The 13,487-nt window shown below is 48.8% G+C and overlaps 1 protein-coding gene across 4 annotated transcripts in view; it reads right to left on the reverse strand.

Moving 5' to 3' along the window:
- Positions 1 to 6,921: 6,921 nt before the first annotated feature.
- TMEM232 (transmembrane protein 232) overlaps positions 6,922 to 13,487 on the reverse strand; it is a 138,773-nt gene continuing 132,207 nt past the window's right edge. For 2 of the 4 annotated variants that reach the window (XM_073344672.1, XM_073344673.1), the window contains exons 13-14: positions 11,931 to 12,024; positions 6,922 to 8,337 (exon numbers count right to left, since the gene is read on the reverse strand). In XM_073344672.1, the coding sequence (XP_073200773.1) occupies positions 8,149 to 8,337; positions 11,931 to 12,024 (283 nt within the window). In that variant the 3' untranslated portion in view covers positions 6,922 to 8,148. The remainder of the gene's footprint in view (positions 8,338 to 11,930; positions 12,025 to 13,487) is intronic. The other 2 variants (XM_073344675.1, XM_073344674.1) reach the window with 2 other exon arrangements.

The following is a 13,487-nucleotide window of genomic DNA, read 5'->3' on the forward strand; positions in this document are numbered from 1 at the left end:
TGGTGGGGCCTATGGAGGAGGATGTGGCAGAGATACCACCAGGCATGGGAGAGAGCCTGCCCCAGGGAGAATCCTCCTTCCCTTATGCCACCCCACTGTCCCCCCCAAGTCCCTGAGCCATCGCCTTTACCCCCTGACACGACCCCTGCTAACCAGCCCCCAGATGATGCCATGGAGGGCTGGGCCCTAGTCCAGGGGAAGCGAGGCAAGCGGAAGGCTCGAGCTCCGCCTCATCTACCAGAGGCGGAGGCCCCCCGGAAGACCAGGAAGGGGGGCACCGATGCCGAACCTTCCACTTTGCCCACGAGTGCGTCCCATCCACTGGTGTCAGCCGGGAAAGACGTGGTAGCACCAGAAGGTTGTGTCTCCCCTCCACGGGGGACCCTCCCCTCCGAGACCCTTGAGGAAGCTCCTTCTGTCCTGACACTACCCGAAGCCCCCGTGAACTCCAAGGCAACCGTTGTGGTGGGTGCCAGCGGGGAGAACCCCAGGGTGACGGAAAGTGTCCTCTCCTCCATGTTTAAGGAGATCGAGGCCCTAGATCTGACCCTGGTCACCCAGGGGGAGGACGACCTTTTGCCAGCAAACCTCGATTTGGGCGACCTCACTCCACCCCTCTTTTCCCCATGCTCCCTCCCCCTAACTGCTGCTTCTGTTCCCACCTCCAAGGAGCCCCTGGACTCCTCCATCGACCCGGCCATTGATGGCACCCCGCTGACGACCACCAAGCCTGCTGAGGTGACAGCCGGCGCTACGCAGCTAGGACACGAGTCACCAGGGGCACCCCCTATTGGTGCGGAGCAATTGATTTCCTTCCTGGGAGGGGGCCCAACAGAAGATAATCCACCTCCTGATGCTGTTGCCGCTAAATCCACCAAAGAGCCCACACCCGGTATCACTGAGAGCTCCCGCCCCACCCCCTTAACCCTGGAGCCTGATCAGGAGGCCCACCATCCAGCTGCTTGCCTCCCGAAACCCAGAACCTTGCCTCTGCCCCGCCCCTGCCCCTAACCGTATCCAATTTACCTCCTGCAATGTTATTGCTGCCACCGGGGCTGTCTCCTTCCCTTTCCCAACTGATGACCCCCAGGGAGCAGCCTTTGTTTTCTCCTGCCCTGACCCATTAGGAGCTGCTATCTTCCCTCCACCGCCCCCTATTGCCCCAGAGCTTGAGGTGGGCATAGAAGCTCCAGCCCATCAGGCACCCTGTCTGGGGTCCGCACCCTGCTTGTCCGTTTTAGTGGACCATGAGGCTGCACCAAGGGCCCTGCCGGCGAACAACCAGGAAACCATAACCCCCCCCCCCCATGAGCTGTGAGGAGAGCTGCGGAAGTTTTTAGAGGATGTCCGTGGCTTCTGCAACAAGGTACAGCTTGCTCTCCAGCGATGGGGGGATTTTTTTCAAATCCTCCGGGCCACTAGGGCCCTCATGGGGGAAGGTAAAGGGACGGGGAAGCAGGATGCCCTGGCCTACTGGCGGGTCCGCGTCTTCCGTGACCAATTACTCATCTACGGAATGGGTCAAGGACTGTTGCGTGGCCTGCTGGGGGATACGAGTGTCCCTGCCAGTGAGGATCCCCCGACCTCCCGCATGACACCTCTCACCATCGCAACGTTGACCACCTGGGGTTGTAGGTTGGCTCTCCACAGGTCACAGGTGCGTTCCTTCCTTCGGGAGGGAGGGTACTCTGTGATTTAACTGCAGGAGACCCGTACAGATCCGACAGCCGAAGACAGTTGGCAGCTGGAGTGGGGAGACAGGGTCTACTTTAGTCATTCCACGATTCGGCAGGCTGGAGTGGCGACCCTGTTCTCCCCCGACCTATGGCCCGAGGTGCTAGGGGTCACCAAGGCTGTGCCGGGTCGCCTGCTGCATCTCCGGGTCCGTATTGAGGGGCTTGTGGTTAATCTCATTAACGTCTATGCCCCAACATCGGGCCCGGAGCAGCTGCAATTTTATCAGCAGGCGTCCGCCTTCCTCTGCACCTTAGATTCTCATGAGTGCCTGGTCCTGTGAGGGGATTTTAATACCACCCTCGAGGAGCGAGACTGCTCGGGGACCGAGCAGAGCACGGCCGCTGCAGACACCCTCCGGGAGATAGTTGAACATCACTCCCTAGTGGACATCTGGCGTGACCACCACCCGGATGACACTTCCACATTCACCTTTGTCCGGGTGGAAGCCCATCAGTCGAGCCACTCCCGGTTGGACCGCATTTATTTATCACGCTTCCATCTCTCACGAGCCCACTCCTCCAGCATTCGGCTGGCCCCGTTTTCTGACCATCACCTAGCCACCGTGACAGCCTCCCTCTGTGCGGCTGAGAGGCCGGGGCCGGCCTATTGGCATTTTAACAACAGCCTGTTGGAGGATGAAGGCTTCGTGATGTCCTTCTGGGAATTCTGGCTGGCCTGGCGAGGGCAGCGGCGTGCCTTTCCCTCAGCGCGGCGATGGTGGGACCTGGGGAAGGTGCGTGCCCAGCTTTTCTGCCGCGACTACACCCGGGGCACCAGCTGACGGAGAAATGCAGCAATAGAGCAGTTGGAAAGGGAGGTCTTAGAGCTGGAGAGGCATTTGGCCGCCAGCCCCGAAGACCCGCTCCTCTGCGGAGCATGCCGGGAGAAGCGGGAGGAGCTCCAGGCCCTTGAGGACCATCGGGCCTGGGGCACCTTTGTTTGATCCCGCATCTGCCTCCTTCGAGAGATGGATCACGGCTCCCGCTTCTTCTATGCCCTGGAGAAAATGAGGGGGGCTAAGAAACACATCACCTGCCTCCTGGCAGAAGACGGCACCCCCTTCACGGAACCAGCGGAGATGTGCAAGAGGGCCTGAGCCTTCTACGTAAGTCTTTTCTCCCCGGACCTGACCGACCCTAGCGCTTGCAGAGTGCTTTGGGAGGAGCTCCCCACGGTCAGCGCGAGTGACCGAGACCGGCTAGAATTGCCTCTCACTCTGGCTGAGTTCTCGGAAGCCCACTAATAAGTCTCCAGGTATGGACGGGCTGATCGTGGAGTTTTACCGCATGTTTTGGGACGTCCTCGTCCCAGACCTAGTCACCCTCTGGGCCGAGTCTCTGCAGAGAGGGGTCCTCCCTCTTTCATGCAGGAGAGCCGTGCTCGCCTTATTGCCGAAGAAGGGGGACCTCCGCAATTTATGAAATTGGCGTCCCATCTCGCTCCTCAGCACGGACTACAAAATCGTAGCAAAAGCAATCTCGCTGCGGCTAGGGTCTGTGCTGGCGGATGTGATCCACCCAGACCAGACCTACACAGTCCCGGACCGCAGTATCTTTGATAACCTATTTATGGTTCGGGACCTTTTGGAACGCGGGCGTAGAGACGGTCTGTCGTTTGCCCTCCTGTCCCTAGATCAGGAGAAGGCGTTCGATAGGGTGGACCACGGGTACCTCCTGAGCACTCTGCAGGCGTTTGGCTTCAGACCCCAGTTTGTGGATTTTCTCTGGGTGCGGTACACTTCCACAGAGTGTCTGGTTAAGCTCAACTGGACCCTGACCAAACCGGTCTGCTTCGGGCGAGGAGTACGGCAGGGGTGCCCCCTCTCGGGCCAACTGTACGCTCTGGCGATCGAACCCTTCCTCTGTCTCCTCCGCAGGAGGTTGACAGGGTTGGTGCTGCGGGAGCCGGAGCTGCAGCTGGTCCTGTCGGCGTACGCTGATGACGTGCTCCTCTTGATCCAGGACCCTGGCAACTTGGCGTGGGTGGAGGCTTCCAGGCCATCTATTTGGCAGCCTCCTCCGCCCGGGTCAACTGGGTCAAGAGCTCTGGCTTGGCGGTAGGAGACTGGCGGCAGGCGAGCTCCCTCCCACCCGTGCTTCAGACCATTCGGTGGAGCAAGGGTCCGCTGCTCTACCTCGGCGTTTACCTTTCTGCCATGCATCCCTCTCCGCTGGAAAACTGGGAAAATATAGAGGGCGGGGTGATAGAGCGGCTCCGGAAATGGACGGGACTACTCCGATGTCTCTCCCTCCGAGGGAGAGTGCTGGTGCTTAATCAACTAGCCCTGTCCATGCTCTGGTACCAGCTCAACACCCTGGTCCCGGCCCCGGGTTTCCTGACCAACCTCCAGACATTGATTCTGGGGTTCTTTTGATCAGGGTTCGTGGGCCCCTGTAGGGGTTCTTCATCTACCCCTGAAGGAAGGAGGACAGGGCCTGAAGTGTCTACACACTCAGGTCCATGTCTTCCGCCTCCAGGCCCTACAGAGGCTCCTCTATGGTGCAAGTAGTTCGGCGTGGAGCACACTGGCGCACGCCATCCTGCGCCGCATCTGAGGGCTCCAATATGACCGGCAGCTCTTTTATCTCCGTCCGGGAGGTCTTCCGCGAGACCTCTCCGGGCTGCTGGTCTTCTACCAGGACCTCCTCTGGACTTGGAAACTGTTTTTAACAACCAGGTCCGTGGCAGCCACCGAAGGGGTAGATTTCCTCGCGGAGCCCCTGCTACACAACCCCCAGCTCCGTGTGCAGGTGGCGGAGTCCCGCTCAGTGCGCCAGAGCTTGATCCTGGCAGGAGTCACGAGAGTTGGAGACCTCCTGGACTACGACCAGGGAGACTGGCTGGATCCCCTGATGCTCGCCCGGCGCATGGGGCTCTCCAGACCTCGCACCCCCCAGTGCGTACTTCAGGAGGTGAAGGCCTCTTTGCCGCCCGCTGCTCGAGTTTACCTCGACCGGATCCTGCTCGAGGGCACGCCCCGCCCACCCTCTACCCCAGGCCCGCCGGACCTTTTAATTGGACCCCTGCCCCGGAGACCCAATCGACCCTCTCACCCCTTCACTGCGAGCCGGCTGCATGAACTGCAGCCAGTATGCTTCCAAACTGCGCCAAGGAAACATCTATACATGCTCGTGCTTCACGCCCTCACCCTAGTGTCCCACCCCTACACAAAGTGGCGAGGCCTTCTGCCACCTTTGGAGGGTGAGCAGCCCCAGTGGGCCAGCCTATATTCCACCTTGGTTCCGAGGCCCATCAGGGACATCAGTTGGTGGTTCCTTCATGGAGCTGTGAGCACGGGCACGTACTTGGTTGCAGTTCACCCCCGTCCCAGATACTTGTCCCTTTTGTGGTGTGAGGGAAACCCTGGCGCAGGTATATTTGGAGTGCGCCAGGCTGCAGCCCCTGTTCCAGCTCCTCACAAATCTCCTATTATGTTTTTGGTTGCATTTTTTCCCTTCACCTTTTTATTTATGCACTCCCCATCTGTGGTCTCACAAAGTCGTGGGATCTCCTAGTTAGCCTCCTCCTGGCCCTGGCTAAAACGGCCATCTGTAAAACCAGAGAGAGGAGGTTGGCCGATGGAGTTTCCTGTGACTGTGGGGCCGTTTTCCGATCCTCGGTCTGTTCACGTATTCGGGCGGAGTTCCTCTGGGTGGCGTCCACTGACTCCCTCGATGCTTTTGAGGAGCAGTGGGTGCTGTCCGAGGTTCTCTGCTCGGTGTTCCCGTCCGGGTCCCTTTGTCTGACCCTTCGATTGGGGTGAGAGTAAGGGGCCCCAGCCATTGCTGCTGCGGACACCACCACCTTAGAGGGGTCCTTTCACACGTGAGTGCACGTGCCCCCCCCCCGTATTGTCCACCCCACAGCCTGCCCCTCTTGTTGGGTGCTTCCAGAGGAGGGAATTGTTGGTGACACTCGGGTGTCAGGTAACTCGAAGGGGTGGAAGACCACGAGAGTCGATGAAGCCCCCTCGCTCTGGGCCACCAGGTAACTCGGATGGGTGGAAGACCATGAGAGTCGAGGAAGCCCCCCCGCTCTGGGCTCAGGCAAGCTTGAACACTTCCCTCCCCTGAAGCTAATGAGAAAACAATTATGATTGGTTGCTGTGTTACACATTGCATATGCTGCTGTTTTTACTTTGTAAGTGTGTTATGCAAATAAAAAGAAAATCTTTTGCTTCAAAAAAAAAATTACTTTCCTATAGCCATCTGGCCCGACCCTGTCACAATATTCAAAGTTTTGTAAGTGTAGCTGCTACTGTTTTTACCAGATGGAGATGTGCTCATGAATGGCTATTTTTTAATATGTTTGTTGTGTTCTGATTTAGTTTCATTTGACATTGAAACAAGGGAACCAGCTCAATTTGAAGACATTCTGAGAGACAACCTGTGCTTCGGGGGGAGTGGGAGAGCAGAACGAGAGCAGCCAGCTTCAGCAGCGTTACTGAGCATGCTGTAGCTGTGGAAGGGGGCTGCTGGTGGTGAGAGTGGCAGGATCAATGTGATGACCATCCTACATGGCGTTTCATCCCTCATTCTGCAGAGATTTTTCTCAAGGGATACAGTCATGAACCAATCGGCATAAACTCCTGTGGGTTCATTTTAGGCACAGAGGAATTCTCCTTTGGGGGGGAGGGGGCCTCAGGACAGTTGTTAGGCAGGCATTCAGGGTCAAATGACTCCTTTCAGACCCATTGTGGGGCGGGTGGGGGGAAGGGGAATGGCAGGGAAAACTTTGGGAACGATTCAGAGACACTGGGCCTTCTTGGGGATACTGAGATCTGTAGGGTTTCTCTGTTGGTCTTGAGATGTGCATGTCACAAGTCTTCAAAAGTAACCCTCCAAACATGAATCAATGTAACATTGCCTTTGGCCACCTGAAATGTCTGCTCAAAGAAGCACGAACTGCCCCATTCATCACAACTCTTTTAGCCATGATGCCTAATGCTGACACTTTGAGAGTCAGATTTTCAAATAACTTAAGTGTGCAATCACCTGCCACATTAGCAAATGCAAGTAGTACAACTGTGCATTCAAATCACATAACCACATGCCCAAGAGGCCCAGTGCCAGCAGTGGGCGATCTGCTGTATTTCAAGAGTAATATGATTCTAGCCCACTCTTACTGATTTCTTAGCGGGGGTTGTTTTTTTTTAAAGAAACTTTCAAGAAGAAATTTGTTTCAATTCATTGCTCCCATATTCTGACAAGTTTACAGCCAGTTTTATTCTAAGATTTTTCTCACACAGGCAAAACTCAGCTGATGCTCATTCTTTTTCAGAGATGATTCAGCAATGCCACGGATCAATTATTTACAACTCATTCATATTCAATGGTTTAGTAATGAACATCAGCTACTTCTGGTTTACAAATGACAAAAAATGTTGTGTGATCATAAGTTGAGAATTAATAGGAAGAAATGCTAATTATACTACTGGAAAAAACTGGAAAAATTGCACTCAACTGGGATTCTTAGTTGCTGCAGGTATAATGACCACTCTTCAAATATATCTTATCTCAGAAGAGTGTAGCAAAAAGTGATGATGCATGAAAGTTTTTGCATTTAGGAAATAACTGAAGCTTTATGAACCTTTCTTAAGGAAACCTCAGTTCAGAAAAATGTGTCTGGTTTTGTTTCAAACCCAAACTAAGGCAACGTTCACAAAGGTTTGCTCGTCCTTTGGCAAATGTGAGGAGCTATTTGGCCAATTATGGTTCTGAGGGGAGACCATTAGAAATCTCTCTGATTTCACATGATTTTGACCTGAAATCAGGTAAAATTTGGAAGCTTCAGTGTCATTTTTGGAAACAGAAACTCCAAATAAAGCTCAGGAAGTCAAAGCTATAAAAAGGTTTCCCCTAAGCCCATTTACTGAAATGGAGCCTTTTTGCATGTTTCTAAGACTAATGGGCTAGAGTCTTAGCTGCATCTACAATTGGCTCAGGGCATGTGAGGGGCAGAGGCTCCCTGACACTAGGCCCATCCAAGTCCTCCATATAACAAAAGGCAATCTCAGAACTACCCTAAATTAAACCTGGCTGCCCATGACCTAAAAGGGCTACTCTAGCAGCTTGGGATGACTGGATGCTGTGGTGCTCCAGCCACTTCCTCTTACCCCAGGAACACCTCCTGTGCTGAGGGCATAGAGCTGCCTCGACAGCTCAGTAACATCCAGGGATTTTCCCTAGACTGCTGAAATCCTCAGGGGAATGGATTCCCTAGGTGTTTCAGAGCTGCAGACCTGGCATGCTAGGTCATTTTACAAGTACACACCAATCTGTCACTGGGGAGCAGAGTTATTTTTTCTAATTGTTCTTTTAATTTTATTTTTAAAGTATTTAAATTTAAATTAGAAACTCAGGCCCACGTTTGTGCTGGTTGCTGAAATACTGACAGTCTGGCTCTTTTAATTCACTGTATCAAATCTTCATCTTTGTGTTTAACAGGAAGCTCATAAGGTTTGGTTTTCTTGTGCAGCTTTTCCTCTCGCCTTTTCATAACTTCTCTGAAGTGCTCTTCCTCCTTCCTTTGTTTTTCCTGAAGTGCTTTCTCCAGGAGCTCCTCTTCTTCCTTAAGTCTGATCTGCAGCTCTTTCTGCCACTGTTGCAAAAAAAGAGAATGATTTCATTTTGGTGAATGATGTCTATATAGGAAAAAACACAATTTGGCATAACCAGGGTTAATGTGAGGAAAACAACTGCACAAACGGCAAAGGCTAATGATAATTTAAGGACAGGTATTTAGGAAAATGGCTTCTGTTGGAGGCTTGGGGCTGTGTGCAAGGGTTGGGACAGTGGACAGATGTCATAGCTTGCCTTATTGCTTCTAAAACAGAAGTATATGACTTTGCAGGGAGGAAGGCTCATACGTCCAGTGGAAAATATCATGCATTTGTGGATGGCCCTGATCAGCTCTAACTTAAACATAATACAATTGGTATTCATATTTCCAATCTATCTCATGGTTTCACTTACAAACATTCTCAATGCTGATAAACTGGAGGCGGGGGGGGGGGGGGGCAGGAATCAAGGAAGAAATGTATTTGCTTATTTCAGCCTTTATAGGGAACATCGGCATTGCCAGAAGTAAAAACACTTTGCTGAAAAAGACTGAAAGTATTATAGTGCTGCAATCAAGAAGCAGAAGTTAATGTCTCTTCTTTTGTTCCTCAATGACAATGTTATTACTGCATTAATGGAGGCCCTGCAGCTACAGACTCTTAAATACAGAAAATCCAAGTCTGAGTAACACAGCAATAAAAATGTGTCAGGTGTTTTGGAGGTTTTTTTAGGTTTCATAAGAAGAATAAAGTGTGGGTGGGAGTGGGAGGGAGGAACCACAGTCTCAAAGCACAGGACCAGGTGTGGTAAATTCTGGGCTGAAATGTAAATTTTCTCATGCTGTTGGGAAGCTGACTGGAATATTGTGAGGCCCACTGATACCTTATGGGATAATCAATCCTAAAAAGTAGGTGTCTTTTTCAAAAAACTTCCCCCACCATGAAACAAACCAGTGGCTCATGGGCATGTTGTCCATGGTTACAGTGAATGTCAGCTGAAAGAAGTGCTCTGAATTATCAAAAAGATTTCAATTCACTTGGTATTTTTGCTGTCTACACAGTGACAACTCAATGGAAAATTAAATCTAAAAGCTGTTTAACATAATATTTCTTTCGTTCCCAAACCTGGCTTTATAAAATCAGCAATAATGAAGTCAGCAAAGAAAGGTGAATCAGATATGATAGCATATAGAGAATAAGGAATTTGGGATTTCTTAGGGGAGATTCATGAGAGAATTGTGATGGCAAAAGGAAGTCCAAAAACCAAAACAGCACTTCTGATAAACATAACAAAGAAAAGTTATTTACTTACTATTGTTCTTTGTGAAGCAAAATACCTGAAAATAAAATACCCACTCTTGGGAGCACAAGCATTTCTGGCATTAAACCCTCTTAAAAGCATTGGCCTTTGGGATCACCTGATGTTATATAGGGAGTATGGTCCCAACCCCCCAAGGTGCTTTTCAGTTTAAGCAAATGCTATATACTACCAAAGACCTTGGAGAAAGTGGGCAGAGAAATGCGGGACTCTTGCTAACAATCTACTGAAAATCTATGAATAAATAACCTTTTGTTCTCATAATACTGTCAGTAGGATGTGGCTTTTAGGAGAACCAGTTAAATAAAGACTGCAGCTTGCTCCACTGAACTGGACATCAGTTCTAGCTGCCAGGTCAATAGACAACGCAATACTGAGTAAAGGTATGAGCATAACTGCAGGTAGCAGGCTTGCGTGGCTTACTAAGACTTACTGTAGAGGCTACCTGGGTCCCAGTGAAGTGTGCTCTAAGACATTAAAGTGCTGACACATCCAAAAAACCAAACAACCAGCACCCACCGTAGCAATAACCAGGGGCCTCGGCATTGGTCTTTGTAACCGTATTCAAACCAACCCCTAGCCAAGGATACAAAAGACAGGGAGACCCTCCATTTGCCCTCACTCTTTTGCATACCTCTCAGAATCTAGCCCTTAGTTAGGACTTTAGGATCTGGGCATAGTAGCCCCTTATATTTAGGAAATGTGTATGATCAGTCAGTGTAAATCTCACTAGACTGGCTGATCTTATTGCAGCTAGTAATAGTCTTGAGGACATACAGAGCACTCTTCCAAAAATACAGATGGAGGGTCTATCAATGATTACAAATCAGATTTTGCTTTTAGTTATGCTCATGAAACCCAAATGTAACTGAAGGCATAATAGTGACCCACAATTGGTCAAATCCTGATGCAAAAGATGGTAGCTACTGTAGCGATATAGCATTCCTCTACCGCCCCATTAGGGTATTGGCACAGTAATGACAAAGCCTGGTCCTGCTATCACTGAAGTCTCTGAACTGCAAAACTCCTATTTACTTTAATGGGAGCAAGATCATGGTATTAGAATCTACTTGAATCTAAGCCATGTACTTAATGACATCACTTTCTGAAGCATCTGCGACTATTGTTCCAACCAAAACTATTTAGCTCCAGATCACAGCACCAAGCAGTCCTGCCTCTCACACTTGGGAGAAGCTCCCAGTGAGCATCTGCAAAACTAACTCATTATCCTCCTTCAAATCTCTCCTTCAAACTCCCCTCTGCCATGGTGCCTTCAAAAAACTTGATAAGTTAGGTGGCTGAGACCCCTGTCGATCATGCTGAACAATCTTGTCTCATTGTTTCATGTGACTCCCCTGTTGGTCTGTCTGTAACCATCAGTTGTCTCTTTGGGGCAGGGACTGTTTTATTCTGTTTGTACAGCACCTAGCACAATGAGGTTCTGGTCTGTGACTGGGGTTCCTAGGCAGTATGGTAATATAAATAATAATAGTTAATAATATAACAGTTCTCACAAAATTACTAAAATACTAATATGTAGCTAAATGTTATGACACAAATTATTGGCTCAGTGCCTTCCAATTTAGCCACCAGATACACTCCAGTGTTACTAGCATCTGTTGCCAATCAGGACTTGCTAACAGCAATCCATCACTACGTCTCCGTGAGCTATAGTGAAAATTTACCTCTGTAGTCTTGGCATATCTGTCAAGTTGAGTTTAAGCAACAAGGTCAAATTGAATATATCTTTCTACATTGTTTCTAAATAAATAAAAGCAGAATGTAGCGATATATTTTTAGATAAAGAAGTTGATGCCTGAATGCAGTGCAGTGGATTAATATATTGCTTTAATGGACTAGCCTCCTGCCTCTCCCGCTCTTGTAAATCCTACAAGATCAAAGTGATTAAGAAATCGTTTTGATCTGTCAAGGTTAAAGGATGGTCACCACAAAACTAAGTCAAAGGCTTTGGATTCAGTTGTTAGGAACACACATCAGAAGAAATCAGTGCTCTGTACTCAGATGCAAGATTCTTGTCAGAAGAAAACAGCGCTAATTCAGGACACTAGGATTAGGCTATTATTTAACAAATAACAAAGGGAAGTGTTTTCCATAACTTAAGGAAGCAAATAAGATGCACTTGTGGCAGAGTTAAAAGGTAATAAAGTTTGGCAATGGCTGAATTTTGTAATGCTCAATATTCAATTTATGTGAATGCATATTTTTTTCAGGTCTGCTTGTCCTTTCTCAAAGAGCTTTTTTATAATTGTAAACAATGCTACTTGTCAAACAAAAAAATGGAAATAAGGATCTTACTTGATCTTCAATTATCTTCTTTAGCTCCCTGTCTGTCCGGGTAAGGATATCTGGATATGGATAAATTGGTATTCTTGCTTGCAAAAGTTCCTTTCTTTAGTAAAAAAAGAAACATCCAACATCATTACATATCAGCATTCATTTTTCTGAAATCATTTTGGAAGCACTTATGTTATTAAATGCTATTGAACGTGCTATGCCTGCATCTATGCTAGTCTTTTTGGGGAAATCTTCAACCAGTGCATTTCCATCAATGGAAAAAAGAGTTGGAGTGCTAATGTAAATAGAGCTCCGGAATTTTCATCACTGTGTCATCAGGCCAGCTCCGAGTAGCGGTCAGTATTGAAATCTTCACAACTGCAACTAATGCTGTTTCTCTGTATTCCCTATTCTGTGCTAAGTATAAGGAATACCATAAATATTGCAGTAACATAAATAGGCTACCTCTGCACTTGCAGCATGATTGTTTCAACTGTCTACCTACCATAGAGTTACCTCTAACCCATCATAGTAGTATCTAAAATTGTTTGCAGTATTGTTGGGAGCCATGTTGATTCCAGGATATGAGATAGACAAGGTAGGCAAGGAGATATTTTTTGTTTGACCAGCTTGTGTTCGTGGAAGATACAAACTTTAAGGCTGATTCACAGAGCTCTTCCTCCGTTCTGCAGAAGGAAACCAGAGTGTCTGAGCTAAATATAAGTTGTTAAGTAAACAATCTGTCCCAACGTATTAGCTCAGACACTCTGGTTTCCTTCCCCAGACCGGAGGAAGAGCTCTGTGAAGCTCAAAAGGTTGTACCTTCCACCAACACCAGTTGGTCTGGTAAAAGGTATTACCTCACCTACCTTGTCCCACAGGCATGTAAATCCTGTTAATAAGTATTTTTATGGCAGAAGTCACAAGAGGGTGCTATTAATAGTCTTACGACTTTTACTCAGACTGTGAGCAATGTGGTCTCTGAAGAAATGCTGTGTTGTTAGCCTTTTTTTGTCATGGGAGCTATTTGGAAGGAGCTGTTTCAAACAGAGAAGTTGCTCTCTAGACTCTTCCTGTACAGTTAGTTCTTGGTGCAAAGTTGCTTCCAAGGAACCAGGCATTAGTATTTGGGCTGGAATTCCTGCAAGAGGGTTTTGGTTGAGTATTGTTTGACTCCTTATGTCCCAGCACTGGTGTGAATCAACAAGATATACTAAGAAAATGCCAAAAGTCAGTGTCACTGATTTCTCCCTCAATGGGAAACCAACATGCAAAATGCTGAGTTCTGCTACTGCTCAGCAGAGGGGCAACAGTATTCCAACTACCTAGCTAAAAGACTGTGTTATCAGATACTACATAGCTAAAAGACTATGTTATCAGATAGTGAGCACACAAAGAAGAAAAGTAATGAAGCTGCCTTGCATGCTTTCAAAGTTGTCAACAGAGCTCTAATGCAAAGCCCATTGACATCACTCAGTCCTTCTATTGACTTCAGTGGGCTTTGGAGCAGGCCCACACTAAAAGAAAACGCATGGCCAAAGGCTTTCAGTCCTCTTCACAGGGTGGAGAATTTGTTCC

This window comes from Lepidochelys kempii, chromosome 5, assembly GCF_965140265.1.
Source record: "Lepidochelys kempii isolate rLepKem1 chromosome 5, rLepKem1.hap2, whole genome shotgun sequence".
Lineage (NCBI taxonomy): Eukaryota > Metazoa > Chordata > Testudines > Cheloniidae > Lepidochelys > Lepidochelys kempii.